The sequence below is a fragment of the Lygodium microphyllum genome, chromosome 2, assembly GCF_053477565.2.
Source record: "Lygodium microphyllum isolate KBCC chromosome 2, Lygodium_microphyllum_v1.1.10, whole genome shotgun sequence".
Taxonomy (NCBI): Eukaryota; Viridiplantae; Streptophyta; class Polypodiopsida; order Schizaeales; family Lygodiaceae; genus Lygodium; species Lygodium microphyllum.
The window spans coordinates 133,767,629-133,786,325 of NC_141136.1; the positions used below are offsets into that span (position 1 = coordinate 133,767,629).

General features: G+C 43.5%; 1 protein-coding gene across 1 annotated transcript in view; it reads right to left on the reverse strand.

The window, feature by feature from the left end:
• Window positions 1–18,697, reverse strand: part of LOC148040346 (dynein-1-beta heavy chain, flagellar inner arm I1 complex-like) — a 288,628-nt gene that overhangs the window by 93,592 nt on the left and 176,339 nt on the right. The window contains exons 17-23 of the mRNA XM_087698625.1: window positions 3,775–3,853; window positions 3,490–3,590; window positions 3,073–3,132; window positions 2,809–2,959; window positions 2,578–2,736; window positions 2,379–2,477; window positions 1,817–2,079 (exon numbers count right to left, since the gene is read on the reverse strand). Coding sequence (XP_087554751.1) covers window positions 1,817–2,079; window positions 2,379–2,477; window positions 2,578–2,736; window positions 2,809–2,959; window positions 3,073–3,132; window positions 3,490–3,590; window positions 3,775–3,853 — 912 coding nt within the window. The remainder of the gene's footprint in view (window positions 1–1,816; window positions 2,080–2,378; window positions 2,478–2,577; window positions 2,737–2,808; window positions 2,960–3,072; window positions 3,133–3,489; window positions 3,591–3,774; window positions 3,854–18,697) is intronic.

An 18,697-nucleotide genomic window follows, 5' to 3' on the forward strand; every position in this document is an offset into this window, starting at 1 on the left:
AGCTAGGCTATTGGTGAGGAGAGGATATAGGCATATGAGACTCGTCATCCCCTATGGGAAGGGGGGGGGGATGGGTAGGGGTGGGGTCACATGTATTGGGTGAGGATCACGGGGGCTGATTGGCAACGGGGAAGGTGGGGAGGAGGGGAATCGCGGGATGGTGGGATGATTGGAGGTAGGAGGCAAGTGTGGGGGGGCGGCTGGCCCTGGAAGGGGGGAGCTGTGGGATGGGGTCGGGGGGGGATCCCTGAGATGGGGGTTGGTGTGGGGGCTGTGGGATCTCTAGTGGGGGGGGCTCCTGATGCCTCCGTGGGTGGCGGAGGTGGAGGTTTGTAGTCCTGCTTGGTGGGATGAGCTAGGGGGTGCTGTGGGGTGCTCTGTCGGGGGGCCGTTGCATGCCCTCTTGCTTTTTGCTGTTGCTGTGACTGAGTGAGGGGCTGACTGAGGCCCCCCTTGCTGTCTCCCTCTCTGTCGTTGTTAGACTCATGTAAAACCGTTAGCATCCACCTACGGGCCTGTTGGCGAAGTTGCCTTGGCTCTAAAGTGTGTACAATCTGCTGCCTGATGCCCAAAGTCATGGCATCGCAGCAGGCACTGCCTTGCCTGCCCAGTCACAATAACCTGCTGTGCTTGAAGGAGAGTTTGCCTGCCTCAATCTTGAGAAACTTTGGTATGTTCTTTGTATCTTTCACGGCCATCCGTATCTTCGGGAACCTTGTAGCTATCAATGCATCTACGAAGGAGGCATGCATCACTGTGTCGAAGGGCTGTCCAAAGTCCTCCACTAATTGGCGATACTCTGTCGTCAGTTTGGGGAATAGTAGGGTGACCGGGTGTCTGAGAGACCTATTGTGGAGCATGAATTTCTCCACTGTAAAGCCACTGTACCAGGGAACCATATAAATGACCCCCTTCATGGAGGCATAAGGTGAGCTATCCACTAGCTCACTAGCTGCGTTTGCAGAGGTGAGTCGAACCATGAAGATCCCTTGACCCATGAGAATTGCCTTTGAGATTTGCGCTACGCCGATGCGTAGCGTGGAATGAAGCCAATCCTGAAGTTGGGTCTTGGATGGGGAGTTTCCTACGATCTGACCAAAGATTGTTGTTTCTTTTAGTTCCAGCTTTGTGGCATGGACGGCTAAGAGCTGTTCCTCAGAGAGGACGATGCGCAAGGTGTTTGATTGGGGGGTACTCGCAGAATAATGCACCGGCGTCTGACCAGAGGTTTCCATTGCACGTCCCTGTTGGGACCTACCGATCAAGTTGCTGTACTACCCGGGGGGGGGGGGGATGTGGCTACAGATGGAGGGAGCAACTAGGGTGGTGGTGGTCGAGGGAACAAGGAGAGGTTGTGTGGTAGGTGTGTGGGGGGGGGGGGGGCTGGCGATGAGGGGGAGAGATGCTGTTTTCTGGACGTGGAGCAGGTGCTGGACGCCATGAATGACGGTGTTTGGAGCCGCGCAGGTGGGGGGCCTGCAGGCTGGTGACTGCAGGGTGAAGGGGGTGGGGGACAGCGCGGGGGAGGTACCAGGGGCGGGGGGGGGGGGGGGGGGCAGTGCGAAGGAGACTGCTGGCGGGGGGACAAAGGGCCGGGGGGGGCGCATTGCAAAGGAGACTGCTGGCGGGGGGGTAAACAGGCATGGGGGCAGTGCGGGGGGGGGGGGCAAGTGGGAGGAACGGGGGGGTAGCCGGGGCGCGATGGCAGACCAGCGGCGTGATGGGCAGGAACGAGGGGGGGGGAACATATTTCAACCTGTCTTATTTTCTTTTATAAATAAACAATTTTTAAGTGACATTGAAGGACTGGTCTCACCCCTTTGTTTCACGACCAATCTTGAAAACGCGCTTACTAAAAACAGAGGCAGAGGACTCCATGGATGCTGTATCAAGCTCACTAAAAAGTCCATCCTTCCAGCTATCAAATGCCTCTTCCCACTCCTTTTTCAATGTCCACATGCTTTTTAGCAGCTCCAAGTCTTTAAGTGTTGCAGCATTCTCCTTGTTTGAAAGTTTCTCCATACCAAAAATACTCATCCCCGCCCATAATGATTGAGAACGTTGTTGAAATGCTTCAACCTAGAGAAATAAAAACACCTATTAACTAGCATGAATATGCTCAACACATTTCATATATATGTGATCTTCATGCTACATTTCAAAGTATAACATCTTTTTAATGGAGAAACTATGAAGAGAAAAATGCACATAGCTTAAGAGTTATCGACAAGAGGTGTAGCAAGTTCAAATCATAAACCAGTGGCAACACTTGACAATTACAATCAGTGTAGTTTCCTCCTTACACTACCTCTATGGTTTTAAAGTAGAATAATTGACACTCGTTGCATAGGTTGATGGGAGAATAGAAAAATCACAACCTTGTTATACTCCTCATCAATGAAGGCTAGAGCATCTTGCGTTTTTGTTGAGCTTGTAACTGGTATCCTTTCAAGAAATTGCAACCTTGCATCAGATACCTACAATGTAATCAACACAAAGGTGAATGGTTATTCATTATATCCAAAGGTATAACAATGCACAGCTTATGGAATAAACAGAACACAAGGTTACACTCACTTCTTTAGAGAATGACTTCACCAAAAGAGAGAGGGTATCATAGAATCCTTTTTTAGCTTGTTCAAGTTCCCCTTCTAACCCCTGTAACATTGACTGAAAACTGTTCCATTCTGCAGGTAACTGCTCCAGCATTACCTTTTCCTCTTCTGTAATAGGGACCTGCAAATTCGTGTATTCATGAGATAAGACACCCCAAACGTAAAGCAACAATGATAGTGGTCAGCAGGGTACCTCAAATTTCTTCAGCATCATGTACTTCTCTTGGAGAGGTTCAAAGCGACTTTGTATGTTTGTGCAATCCTCTAATATGGCATGCCAATGATTGACCTTTTCGGTTAACATATCCAAGTTCTCAGGTGGCTGCTTCAAATCCTTTGTATTTCTGTGAGTTTTTCAACTCTTATTAGCACACTAGAACTCATCTGCAGATTTCTATATTGAGGCTGTCCTTACTTTATTGATCACTTTTCTCTGAAGCAGTAAGTTTTTACTTGCCTCTCTATGTACATATATATATCCTCCAGGTCTGTCCTTGCAATGGAATTTAGCAGCGCCCTAAAGTTGAGTCAACGCTGTTCTTAGGTACTCAAACAGTTGAAAACAGTGTCATAATATCATTATTACGAAACCCTTCAATTGAATCCACTGATTGCACATACAACACCCCTCTGCCCCTCTCTTCTATCCCATCAAGTGTGACATTTCTAAAAGACTATCAAGGAACCATGTTGTATTATTACCTGTACCCCTAAGAGGTTGAAAACTGGCATAAATTTTTTACTTGAGGGATGAGCTCAGACTTGAGTGGATGCAGTGCTTTGAACACTTACCAAGCCCATCCCTTGTGATGGCCAGAATGTGATGTAGAAAATAACAAATTACTTATGGTGTGGATAGCAAAAATTTTCTTACGTGAACTTGTTAACCCATCCTTCACAGTGGCCAATGATGGATTTTTTGAGAGGTCCACAGTCAATCCTTAAAAATCTGATAGTTGTAATGGTCTCCTCAGCCTAATAAAAACAAAAACAATTCAACTAGATGTAATGACATCACAGCTTTTCCTCAAATGGCTCGCAATGGTAAAGATTCTAGTTTATAATTTCAATACAACCATATTGAAAGAATGCACACACTGTTTTTAAGCATGTTCAACTTTATATTTCTTCTCATAAAATAAAAGCTATTGGCATGTACCTGAACATCTTCTTGAAGATCTTGGTACTTTGTGATGTCACTCTCAAAAGCTAACAAAGGTTTTTTGGCACGTTCATAGCTGCGATAAAATAGCTGTTAGTTCACATAAAAGGATCTAAGTTGCTTTAATATTTGTCTCCATCCTTAAATACATAGGTCACCATAATGTTCAGTTTAGAAGTGACATGTTCATTCTGGAATTAGTTTTGAAAGTTTTGCAAGACGACGACTTTTCATGCTGAATTCGCTGTTCTCAAGAGAAGATATTCTACATTGATGATTCTCACTACTTGACAGGGATCTTTCTACGTTTTAGTCCAAAATCACGAGGGACAAGGTGAATTTGATAAAGTAGTCAAAATGCACTTCTCAGAGAATCAGGGTGGTAGCTCACTCTGACCAAAAGTAGTGCGTTGATCTAAATTCAGCATCTTGTGGATATCAGGAATGGAGATTTGGGACTGTCAAAGGAGACTATTGCAGACATTTGATTGGAACCCAAGAGAGTGGGTTTGAAGAGACGCCTTCCTCCATGGACATCCTAACATTTCCTTCTTTAATATACAGAAGCATTAAGGAGGATCAGGGAAATCCAACAAGTTCACAACATTGGCACAATTAAGTGTATTACCTACCCTACCTTGCCATCCTTCCCTTTTTCCCAATGAGACGAATTCTTTTAATAACTACCTCAAAGAGACTGATAAAATGTGAGAACAAGAGTGGATCGAAGCTCAGCTGAGAGTGGAGTAGATAGTGTAAAGTGAAAGCACGACACCCAATGCAATAGACTGAAGTGTAAGGTGCAAGTACAAAGCACAATCCCTAAACCTTAGGGTTGTAAGAGCGTGTTCACACCCGAAGTGTGTGAAACACGATAAGTGCCCGAAACTGTGTAACATAGGCACATAAAATAAAGGGAATAAATCTTGGGGGGAAAAGCTCTCGTACGGACAACGGAGTAGGCTCCGTGTGACGGATACATCCAAATCAGCTAGCAAGCGTCCAAGCCATATGCATTTAACTATGGTAGTGAAAGCTGCCTTGTATTAAGCTTCAAATGACAATGTGGCAACAATGGACTGTTTCTTGCTAAGCCAAGAAATGCAAGATGAGCCAAGAAAGAAACAATTGCTACTAGTGGAGTGACGAGAATCATAATCAGCAGCCCAATCAGAATCACTATAAGCATGTAAGTGCAGTGGTCCCCCCTTGGCATAAAGCATTTCAAGAGTCCTAGTACCCTACAAGTAATGGAAAACATGCTGCTTGACAGCCTGCCAATGTGACATGTGTGGCTGATGCATATATCTACTCAGGGATGAAATTGCAAACTATATGTCCGACCTAGTGTTGCATAGGTAGATAAGGCATCCAACTGTTGGAGCATATGAGGTGGTAATTGCTCTCCATTGTGTGTGCTATCCCCGTGTTTCTGGCTATAAGAGGCATAGTAATTGTTTTGTGCATTGGGTGTGCTGGTGTTTGGCCGTGTATTGTCAAATTTTTAAGACTAAATTATTACCCTGAGACAAAGTCATTCAATTTATCGGCACTCCTTGTTGTTTTGTTTTCGGGTTGTGTGAGAGGATTATCTTCGAATATCGCTCATGAAACATCCTATTTGGTGCCCCCACTAAAAGGAGTGTCGAAATTTGACTTTGTTTGTGATTTCTAAATTGTTATGTTTGAGACGATTTTTCAATGGCTAGTGCTTTTTTGGAATTCTATAATACAAAAGGAGAGGATCCTTGGCAATTTCTCAAAAAATTGGAGCTTGGATGTATAATCTAGCAAATTACAGACTCGACCTTGAAACTGCAAATTTTAAAAATTCAGTTGTTCAACGAAGGTACAAATTAGTTTGAAGATTATGAAAAAAGTCATCAAATGATTACGGAGTACAATAACATTGTATTCAAATGATTGTCAACAAGTACATTCTTTTATAGCTGCACGATGGTACCACCCAATCTTTGTGTACCAAGCTCAAGGAGCTTGTTTCAAGCCATATAAAGCCTTTTTTAGCTTACAAACCAAGTGTTTGGATCCCTCAACTATAAAACCAATGGGCTGCTATACATATACTTCTTCATGAAGTTCCCCATGTAAAAATGCATTCTTTATGTCTAGTTGATGAACAGTCCATCCATAATGGGCAGCCAAAGCAACCATAGACTAAATGGTAGTCATGCGGGAGGTAGGAGCAAATGTCTCCTCATAGTCAATGACTTTCTTTTGTGCATAGCCCTTGGCTACAAGCCTGGATTTATATTTGTCAATGGATCCATCTGCATTCCTCTTCAGCTTGTAGACCCATTTTGTTCCAAGAGCTTTCTTCCCAATAGGCAAAGACACTAAATCCCATGTTTGATTCTTAATGATGGAATCAAACTCAACTTGCATTGCTGCCATCCAATGCACACTATGCCGTGAATCCTCAAAACATTAAGGCTCCTCTTCATCAACTGTATTTGCTGCCATAACAAACTCCATGGTATATGCATTATCATGCATATGAGCTTGCCTTCTAATACAACCACTCATGGGAGCATCCAAATGACTATCTTTCATAGTCTGTAAATACCATCTAGGCACTTGTCTAGCCTCCTGATTGTGCACAAGCTCTTGCTGAATTTCAGATTCAACACTTTGCTGAATATTCACATCAGCCATGGACTGATTTTCTGCATTATCCAATGGAGTAGCTGGCTGAACATTAAGTTCACTTGTTGGAACTCCAGCTGAATCACCAAATGAAATGGGAAGGAGCCCTTCAAATACATCACTGGCAGCCTAATATGTGTCCGCAAGAGTAGCACGATTGAAGCTGGATGGATAAAGATCATGATGCACTAGCAATGGATAATTCTGATTTTTCATCGAAAACTAGATCCTATTTCCTCTTAGGATGATGCAAAATTCTTTTGACTATTGAGACTGAAAGCATGCCCACAATGTTTTATGTGCTTCCAAATCAAGAATATATGGGAAAGGAAGTCCTGCTTGGAAGACCTTTCAAGCTTGCAACCACATGCATTGTGGACTACGAAGCACACCATATACACCTAAGCTTATGAGACGTGGAGATAGTCACTACTTTTAGCAAAAGGAACCTTGTCTCTTCTCTAGAGAAGGGCAAGAAGCTTGTCTCAGAGTCAGATCAAACGCCTAGAGAGGATAGCTAGAGAGTTCTTAATGAGCTACTCACGGCATACGAGAACAAGAGAGAACCACTCAATAGGAAGCCTACTGGAACCAAAGGAAAGACCACAGCTACTAGAAATACTACCACACCTTCTTAAGCTATTGGGAATAGAATTGCATCCAGAAGAGGGAAGAGATTTAGGGCAAGTAATCAGAAGCGTCGATGGAGAGCTAGCACAAGGCCGTGATGGGCACCCAAAGCATTGCTCCGTGCTCAAGGGTTTTATGTGGGAAATTGTTGTATTTGGTTACCAAAACCTCCCGCAAAGCCACCTCCCATGATCACAGACCAAGTTGCATCCAAATCCAAGAGAAAGCGAAAGAGACCCACACACAGATCTAGGTCATGGACCGAGATACTTGAGGAGATAACACCAGATAAGTTAGTGACTAACGAGCTAGTTTCTATGACACTTGAGCCCACAATTCCAAAAGAGAAACCACTTGATGTTGCTGCTACTCCATAAGAGGAACTGGTAGTGTCCAAAAAGACATCGAGCAAGGAGGAAAAGTTAGAGCCAAAGCAGCCACTTCCAGGTGAGGCTGCTCAAGCTGAAATGGAAAGTCTAAGGATAGATGAGATAAAGCCCTCAAGTGTTGATAAGCAACAACCCCAGGTTGTTGCTGGTGCTAATATTATAATTTGGCATAAGCAAATTGGTCATGTAAATGTATATCATTTGAAAAATGTGCAATCAAAATAGATTTTGTATGGCCTATCAAAGTTCAAAGTTGATGTGATGCATATGTGTAACAAGTCAATTTGGAAAGTAGTCAAGGCATGAATTTCCACATGAAAATCATGCATGTAAGAAGCTGGACTTCAATGCACGATCCTACATATGTTGCTCCTACATCTCTCCAAGTGCTTGCACTTGTCTGTGGTGTCAATATTTCTAAATTGGCTAAACTTGATCCCTTGTGTGACGAACTTCTTTTAAAGGAAGCGCTACACATTGCAAGTTGATTAGGACAATGAGACATGATGATTTATGTCACTAGATATATCTTTTGTCTCACCCGTGACCCACAACTTCTTGATGAGCATGCTTCATTAGAATACAATCCTAGTTTCTATGAATGGCTTATTCCAAGGCCGCATGACACAACACCAAATCTTACCTCTACTTCTAGTACTACAATGACCGAATCTTCATTAAATGATGTGACGCAGAGTAATGTATATAAACCTTCTACTAACCTAGACACAGTGGCTAGAAGAGATATTGCCTACGACTCCAAATCCTAGGCCCAATGCCACCGATGTCCCTACTAACTCACCCCACCAGTTAGTCCCAATTAAGCCGGTTGAACCTCTAGGTGCTTTCGAGGAGATTGCTGAGACACATCTCCAGATCAGCCCTACTAAACCCGACCCTCCTAGCATCAACCCTTTACTAGTATGTCGACCATTGAGTACCATGGCTACTCATTTGGTAAAGAAATTCAATTCCTCTGAAATAGAATGCCTACTCCAATTTGAGGCCATATACACTACTTATGCCAAGTTGTTAGCAATGATTGATCTAGGCCTTGCTCATGATGAGGCAGTTTAGGTTGCTTCTAAATGGCATTGGGAGGACAATGAATATCTTTTCGATAAAAGCCTCTTGATTCAGGAGGAATATGTTATGACTCTCCCTTAAGAGCACTTGCTATCATGTTGATTTATTCCTTCTTATGCTTCTGTGACCAAAATCCAAGACCAATCAGTAGTTGATGAGCTTGAGCATACCATTCCTCAAGTCCATTCTTGCAGAAGTGGTTTTCTTATCAACTTGAGATTGCTTGCAATGGCAGTCATCTTATGACCACAACTTAGCAACACCGTACAGTCAGTACACTTCAAGCTGACCCAACTTCCTATGAGACCACTTCATTGCACTCTATCATCCTAGCTCAAAATCTCACCGTGCCACGAAAGTTGATACATCACCCATTGCTTGACAAGATTCTGATCAAAGAGGAACTACACATTGCCAGTTGCTTTGCAGGACCCTCTTTGCCCGGTGATCTAATTACCTACGCTTGTGAACTGGTTACCAAACCACCGGACTTGAATGCTTTTGCCGAATTGGAATACAATCCGAATTTCTATGATTGGTGGATCCCAAACGCTGCAGATTACTAACTCTTTTGCCTTTTTAGTCTTAGTTTCTTTGCACATATTTTTCTTTAGCTCAATTTGTTACACTGACAAGACCAAAAGTCCATTTGACTTTCGAAACATCGCTACATCTTATGCGAGGGCAATAAATAAAAACAAGAGGTACAAGATCAACCCCTTTACTCCTCGTGTGATGGTGAAATTCAAAGAAGAAAAACAGTTGTTTGTAATTCAAAGAGGAAAGTTTCACCAAGTGAATGCACGAAAACAATAGGTGAAAGACAATATCATTGGTAATAGAAGCTTTCTATGAATATCCTACACTGCAACAACATTAAAGACAATATCATTGGTAATAGAAGCTTTCTACGAATATCCTACACTGCAACAACATTAAAGACAATATCATTGGTAATAGAAGCTTTCTACGAATATCCTACACTGCAACAACATTAAAGACTTGAAGCTGACACTAGCATCAGAACCTTCCTGACGATCTCAAGCTCGAGAGGCATTAGATCAAGACATTAAAGGCCAATCAAGACAACAAGTTTATCTTGGAGCCTCATTGAAGAAACACCAAACTTAAAGAACCATCAACAAAGAGGTTCTGATTTCTTTAATGATACCATACCTTTAGTACAACATCTAATGGTCATCTACGTTCTTAGTAGTTGCAAATTGCTTCATCAATAAGCAAACAAGTCTTCATCAACAAGTTCAGGTTCTTGAACAACTTCATCAACAATGCGGCAATGTGCTTCCATGTCCAGACTCAATGTTCAAATCTTCATTGTACGCACCTCAGTGCACCAATCATCTTATGTGCCAAGTTTTATTATTTGCAATCAGTCTTCTGCTCTCATACTTCCATTTCTGCTTGTAAGGAAACATGCCTTATTGTATATTATTGTTGTTACTTGACTTGCCAAAAGAAAAAAACAATAACAACCAAAAGAAGAAGAAGAAGAAGAAAAAGAAGAAGAAAATAATAAGAAATATGCACTTACGTGCAATGCATTGCGTTGCGCCTAGGGGTCCTCAAGCTGGATGCATCCAGTGGCTTCGGTTGGCTAGCTCCATCTCTAACCCCCTAGCCCTTTTTCCATTTTCTTGCACATTTGCTAAAGGCACACCAAGGTCAGGACATACCTATGGAGTCTCGGCTCGCCCAGGTTAGACTTGTCTCCCTGAGTCACTTACACATTTTATCCCTTCATTTCATTCATCTTAGTGGCCACAGTAAATCACCTCCAAAGCAAGGTGGAACAGGTTCTTCAACATATCAAGCCATCAATTAGCTCACTTGTCGCTTATGATTGATGGCCAGGAGAACCATGCACTTCAAGAGCTTCTCGGATTTGACTCTCCAGCTCCTATCCACATCCCCCATCAGTGTCTCCCTAGCATCTTCATCAACAACCCTTTTCCCTCAGCAGTGACATTTCTTCCCATCATCATCAGCTTAAGATTCCTCGCTTCATTTGCCATCATCAACATAAAAATCCATGGAGTAGCATTCTACCTAAGTATTAGCCTATGTATGCATGTGCACTCTCAGTATATTTGCACCATAACCGATTCACGGTTTTGGGTCCTCAAGTGTGGGACAACACTTTAGGCTTTGGCCTGGAGTTCGTTGACCCATCTCCCAAACCAACAACATCATATGTCCTGTGCACGAACATAAGACTAGTACTTTCCCCTAGTAGGAAGTGATTGCATGTGAGGTTTTACTTTGCAGGTACAAAAGTTCATGGAGAATTATGAGCCATCACTTCTACATCAACATCAAATCTCCCATCTTTTGAAATATCCTAGTTATTTCCAATGACCATTCAAGTTGTCCCCATCAACAGGATCAACCCTCAAGGGTATCTTCAACAACACCAACTTCTATAGGATTGTCACCAGCAATAACATTAGTCACCATCTACCATTGTACCAGCAACATCATCTATCCCAACTGCAATAGAAAGAATATCATGATCTTCCCCAACCAAAGTTCTTCATCAACAACCTTTGTACTCCTCCATTAGGATCACTACTTCTTCCCAAACTGTTCCCATCATTCTGCATCTTTGGTGCAAGCTACCGCATGCTACCTACGACGTGAGTGCCATGGAACTGGCACTCGTCTAGGGGAAAAATAATGTTAACGGTATTTTGCAAAGGCTGCAGAAAGTGCAAGTGCCAACTACTATTTTTTAGGGGATTATGAACATCATCATACTATCATGGATGTATTAGTTTGTGAGAACCGGACTCACTCCCATGCACATTGTATTTATCTCCCATAGTTGTATTTGTCCCACCTGCAAGTGTTGCGTGGGTTGTGCATATGGATTTGTGATTGGATTAGCATTGACTTGGTCTATTTAGGCTAAGGTTAAAGGATGCTTCAAGGATTAACCGGCCTAGAGCCCACTAAGTGGGTAGGATACCCAAGAAGGGACGCAAACCCTAAATGTAAAATGCAAACCCAACCGTAATCCTAACCTTAATTGTTGGTCTATATAAGGGTGGGAGGTCTCAGTTGTATTTACCCTTTTGGCACATCCATGCTGCGGAAGCTCTATCAGTGTGACTACTCAAGCTTTCTATTCTATCTTTCCATTCTATCATCTTGCTTTCATTGTGTTCAAAGTGGCTGAGAGAGAGTGAGTGAGAGGTATGTTGAGCGAGGGATTGAGGGAAGGTGAAGCTCTTTGTCGTTGTCTTGCTTTTCTCGTCTTCTCTACTAGCTCTTCGACTCGTTGGTGTACTTGGTTGTGGATGTGAAGAAGCGACGACATTGAATTGTGTTGATTGTTATCGTGGAACTATCTTCGAGCCTTCGAAAGGTAAGTTAGGTGAGTTCACCACAACTTGACCTAGTCGTGTGTTCTTGCTTTCTTGGATTGGAGAGAAGGATGCTTGGTTAGTTAGAGTGGAGTGTTGAGAGACAAGGTGAGAGATTGTAGCCGAAGTGAGTTGCATCTTTTGAAACAATAGAAGTCCGTCCAAAGTTCTAATTGTTAGTGCGTTTGGATCAACAGATAGCTAGAGGGAAGTAGCCTCTCCCCTCAAGTAGAGGAAGTAGGAGAGGATGTACCCAAGCCAATCATGGGTGGTAAATACTAAAGCAGTGATGGCTGATTGACTGCCCTGATCAATATGTCTCCAAAGTTATCTAATGAAGACACAAAATCTAGGTGAATGGTGCCTAGCTTAACTTGCTCTCTGGTAAAGTTAAAATGTATGCCAACATACTCAGTCCAAGGTGTGATGATAGGATTATCAACTAGTGCAATCAAGTTATCGCACTTTAGTTGTTATAGTAGATGACACTCGATGCACTACATGGGAATTGAGGTATCACCAATAAGCTCGTAGATGGTCTCGATGGTACCATCAAATAAATCCCTATACTCAATCTTGGCCGTGGAAGCCACCACTATCTCTTACTTATGGCCGGACCAAGAAATGGGAGTCATGCCCAAGATAAAAAGGTAGCCACCATGGGAATGCCGAGTGTCAAGATCTCCTTCCCAATCAGAATTATTGTACCCTTGCAAACATAAACCAGAACCATAAGTTAGTCCATAAGAATAGGTACACTGCAAATATCTCAAAACATGAGGACATGCAGTCCAATGTGACATACTAGGTGCTATGAAATACTGACAGAGCAAACTAACTGAGTAAGCTAAATCTGGCCTAGTATGTATCAACCAAAGGCGTTTCCCTACTGAAAATCTATAGGTATGCTCATCGAAGGGATGACCTAGGATATCCTTAGATAAGTGGACAGTTGGATCAAGAGGTATGCCCATAGGCCATGTCTGATCCTAATAATACTAATCCACCAATTGCATAGCGTGCTTCTATTGTGACACAAAAAATATACCCCCAAAATCAAACTACCTCCTTCCCCAAAAAATAAGACAGCGTATCGAGATTTGACATCTCAAATGTAGCACAAAGCTTGGCCTTAATTTTCACTAGGTAGCAAAATCTAACCCAATGATAAGTAGATCATCCATATACAGTAGGATATAATTGACCCCCTCTCAAGTGAAACAAATATATAAGTTTGGGTCATAAGGTGTAGAATGGTATCCATGAGATCAAAGGAACTCATCCATCCTTTGGAACCAAGACCTCGGTACTTGCTTCAGCCCGTAAAGAGCTTTCTGCAAGAGAAAGACCTTATCTTTCCACTTAGCATAAGAAAATTTGGGTGGCTGCTTCACATAAACTTCCTCCTCCAAATAACCATTCAGAAAGGTACTTTTGACATTCATCTAATAAGCCAACCATGATGAGTGGCTAGCGCAACCAACAAATGGAATGATGTCAACCGTGCAATAGAAGCAAAGGTTTCTTTATAGTCAATGCCTTGCTTCTTTGAAAACCCTTGCATGACAAGGCTAGCCTTATACTTGTCTAAAGTCCCATCAACCTTTAGCTCGGTCTTAGATATCCACTTCATCCTGATGACGTTCTTCTGACTCAGACAAACCACCAAGATTCAAGTCTCATTTCAATCAATACTCTCAAGCTCCTTCTCCATAGCCTCTCATCATTGAGGGTGCTAAAGAGCCTTCTGCCAACTATCCAACTCAAAATGCGCTATATAATCAGTTGTAAATAGTGACGCAAATGAAGCCCGAGGTACAAGCCCAGCATATCTTCTAGGGTCCTCTAGAGTGGAATCCTGTGGAAGGATCCCCAAATCCCACATGATTTGCTTGTACCATCGAGGTAACAGGTCTCGTGGAGGGATAGGGGGACTAAAGAATCTGCTGAATGGTCAAGAGCATATAATAGATTTAGCCCAAAAGGAGTTATCTTTTATGGAATATGCAGAGCAAACGGCTCAGAGTCCGATGCAGGACATTGCACAATATCCCTCTCATCAAAAACTATATCTCTTCTAATGATCACCTTGTTTGTCCAAGGATGGAACAAATGATAGACCTTTGCTTCAAAGGAGTAACTTACAAAAATCAAGCGATCAGCTTAGGAAGTAAGCTTTCATATCTTATCATCAAGGGTGTGGGTGTATGCACAACTCCCAAAGACTCTAAAGTGGAAAAATATAGACCAAGAGTCAAAGAATGCCTCGTATAGAGTCCTTTGAAGAACAATTGCAATCGGGCACCAATTGAGGATGTATACCAAAATGTTAATTGTCTCAACATAAAGATGCTTAGGGAGCGGGAGCTTTTCCATGAATAGCATAGAGCGTACCATGTTCATGATGGTCCAATTCCTACGCTCTACAACTCCATTCAGAGAGGGAAGGTTGGAAGAGATAAGCTAGCGAGAGATGCCATACTCTTGTAGAAACTCGGAAAACTCATGGAAGATAAACTTGCCACCATGATCACTTCCCATGTATCCTACACGATGACCAGTCTAGTTATGAACAAGTAGTACCCAAGCAAAGAAATATGTAAATGCATTGGACTTATGCTTGAGAAAGTACACCCACATGTATCTAAAATGATCATCCACCATCAAAAAGAGTTACAGTGTGCCATTCAAGGTGGCAATGGATGTTAGCCCACAAATAACATGAATCAATCTAAGAGGCATCTCATTTCTATGTGTAGGCTACTGAGAAAATGGGATATTGTGCTACTTCCCGAGTTGAAACGATTTATGGATATCTCGAGATAGCTTCAGGGATGGAAGGCCACAACCATTTGTCCATGTGACAACTCATAAAGAGAGTTATATCTGAGATGCCCTAAGTGAAAAATTAAAATGCCAGAGATGCTCAGTGATCATAGGCTCCCATGTCGTGGCTAAAGCCTAGAAGTGGTGGAGCCTAGAGCCCTCTACTATCAGCCAAGAAAGAAATTGAGTCATGTGGTGCAAGCCACTAGGCTATGCCTCACCGCAAGCAATCATTAAATTGGTTTGAGAGTCAAGGACCTCAACTGTGGTCACTATTAAGAAAACTGCTCGTCCCAAAGAGATGCTTAGTGATCGTAGGCTCCCATGTAGTGGCTAAAACCTAGAAGTGGTGGAGCTTAGAGCCCTTTGCTATTAGCCAAGAAAGGAATTGGGTCATGTGGTGCAACCCACTAGGCTGTGCCTCATTGCAAGCAATCATTAAACTCGTCTAAGAGTCAAGGACCTCAATTGTGGTTGCTGTAAAGAAAACTGCTTGTCCCAACTACCCAAACTGCTAAAGGGATAACAAGTTCAAAAAATGGGAAACATAGTATAAATCATCCGACTCCCGAATGCAGAGGCTTGGGAGATGAAAATATTCGAGATAGGGATCATATGATAAGTAGCTCCATTGTCCACAATCCAAGGAGTAGATGGAGTACTCGGCTATGACAAGTGGGCCTCTACAGTCACCTCGTCAAGAGACAACTTGTAGGTATGGACAGGATTTGCATCCTCAAATGTCTCTAAGGAAATGCGCACACTGAAAACTGAAATGTTGAAAGTGGTAGATGCCTACAAATCCGAAATCTTAGAACTGGGGAAAGAATTGAATACATTTAAGCAAAAAGAAATGAAAGTGCAAGAAGAACTACAAAAAGAGAAAGAGGCCTTGAAGGCATGCGAAAGGGAGGTTCACTCATGGGCAGAAGTGGCAAAGACAACACAGAAACAGATAGAAGAAGCCAACACATGGATTGAGGTAGTAAAAAAGAATAAGGGAACATCAGTGGACAAGACTGAAGTAATGAATGCTACCTTGGAAGAAGAGGCTAGGAGAGGGGCTAGGGTTTTACATGTACGGGTAGTAGGATGCGAGGAGAAGAGCAGTCCATAGGAAGATGCTAAGACACTTGCTGGCAAAATTGGGGCTTTAGATGTATCTATCATCAATGCTTGGAGAGTGGGGAAAAAGGACTCTAAGTCCAAGGCTCTAATTCTTCACTTTGGGGATATAGAGAAAAAAAAGGCCTTCTTCTCTAAGAGGAGAGCCCTCAAGGGGGTGAAGATTTATTTGGATGAGGACCTTACCCTAGCACAAATAGCGCATCGCAGAGAACGCATGCCCAAGGTATTGGAGGCTCACAAAGAGGAAAAGTGGGCTGTTTATAGGGATGGATGAGGCATCATCACTGACAAAAGGACTTCATGACGGTACGAGGCCTTGTTAACCCCAACACGAAGAAAGCAAAAGGAAGTGGAAAAGACGCAGGGCAAAGGCGGAAAAAGGTAGCCCGACTGAAGAAAGAAAAGGAGAAAATGCCAAAAGCGCAAGGGCAACCTTAAAAGTCCAAGGCAAAGGCAAAAGGGGAAAGGCGCATTTTAAAATAAAAAGGCGCACCCTGAAATCTTGTAAAAGAGCGCCGGGCTCTCACCCGTGCAATTTGTAAATGTAGATGGGCGGTGGAAAGGAAGCTAGGAAGATATAAGGACAATGGGAAAAAGGGCCAAGGCTACGGCCGGCCATGTAAAAAGGGGAAAAGGGGATGACCGCCCAAAAGGTAAAGTTGAAAAGTGAATGAGAAGCTCATTCTTGTGTGTGGCCAAAAGTAGCTCTCCTCTTATTCTTCTTCTTCTTGTTCTTGCTTGCTTGAGCTTGTGCTTGAGGGAGGGAGTGTGAGAGTGTGAGGGAGTGAGTGTGTGAGGGTGAGGGACCGAGGAGGAGAAGCTCTCCATCGTCTCCTCTCTTCTTCTCTTCTCTTCTCTTCTCTTCTCTTGCTCGTGGCAATGGAGCTTGGAGCGTGGAGCTTGAGGATGGAGCTTGCTTGAAGCTTGCACTTGGATCGTGGAGCTACCGGAGTGCGCGGGAGAGGAGGTAACTCGAACGGCATCAAGGTAAGCTCACTACACCCGTAGAAATGGATGGCGCGTCGGCTATGTGAGAGGTAGCCATTAGTGCTCGGCTTGGAACGCTTGAATCAATAAGCGGTCCGTGGGTCTTGGCGGTTGAGTGAAAGCTCCCACATTTTGGTTCCGTTGCCGGGACCAACAGATTCAAGCCTTGAGCGCTTGCGCGCTTCGAATCGAGCATCAAAGTAAGGGTTTCCCTGAATTGGTGCTTGAGATAGGTAGGAAGCGAGGGGGTTGAAGATGGTATTCGATCTCCTTGGCAAGTAGGTTTTTTTTGCTTTCTTGAGATTTATGTTGTGAATTGAAGTAGGGTAGGTATTCACTCTGTGATTCGAATGCATTAGGGTAGGAAAAAACAAAGAAAAAAGAATAAAAACAAGCATCAGGATTTCTGCCGTCATAACAGGGCATAAGGGTTTGATTCCTTGCTGATTTGAATTTTGGAGTTTATTGGCTATCCCAGGTATATAGATCTCTTCCCCATCACTCCAGCATCATTCCTATGGAATCTTGTAGCCTACAATAAGCAATACCTTAAGATTTTGGACAAATTTGTGCTCGAAAGTGCGTTCGGGCCGACGGAATCGGACACCCGATTTTGTGTCCGATTCCCAGAATCGGACCATCAGAATCGGACAGCCCGATCGGACGTGCCACGTGGCACTCGGACCAACCCATCCGATTTTGAGAATCAGACGCTCGGACCAATCCGTCCGACTCGGACACTCGGACGAGTCCATAATTGGACCACTCACAATCGGACCAGGCCGTCCGAGTCACTGAATCGGACCACCCTGTCCGATCCGATTCATAGAATCGGACCACTTTTTGATCCGACTCCCAGAATCGGACGTGACCAAAATCGGACCACTGGGCCGATCGGACCAACCCAAAATCGAACGTCCGATTCTGATAATCGGAGTCCTGAAAATCGGATATCTTAGAATCGGACCAAAAAACTGTCAAAATCGGACAGGTATCCAGAACACAAATTCTGACACATCTAAACCCCGAGATTGACCCCAAGGCTACGTAGAGCTAAAGGCATATCACAGATCCATCACTGGGCTAAAATTCAGAAAATTTGGCTATAAACGGTCCTCCAAATTGTGCATGGATTTTACTGTAACGGCCCTGCGGGCCGGGGGGGACTGCCCCCCTCGGACCCCTGCAGAGGGGGCTCTGCCTCCTCCGCACCTCCCCCGAGTAAGTTGGAGAGAAAACGCGCGCCGTGACAGGTCTTCCAAATTGGACCCTAGCGTAGCAATGGCTCTACGTGAGCATGGAGTCCCACTTGCAATAGAGCAACCAAAAGCGTGTACCCGAATAGAGACAAACAGAGACCCTAGAACAGCAATGGGCCAACCTAGCCATCAAGGGCAAACAGGCCACATCACGAGAACACAAAGACATTGTGTTCAAACCGTGTCTAGTCAGAGCAAAATGCAACTTCAGCAAGCTACAAATGCGAATATGACTAGACATGACACTCTTGACGAGAGATGTACCTTGAATAGCACTGCACTGACGATCCAAGACAACAGTGGAGAATCCACATTTGGTCGTGCAGTCGAGAACTCAAGGGCATCTATCAAAAGGCTTAAATTTACAAGCCAAGACCCGGAAGATGAAGACATAGTATCACCTGCTTATCTTAGGGTCAAACTCACCGCGAAAAGAGAGCATACTATCGATGCTCTGATTGATGAAGGAGCAGATTTTAACATCTTGACTTATGAATCATGGACCCTACTAGGCCAACCAGAGCTCACATCGACTAGTGCAACTCTTAGCCCTTATGGGGGACACCCA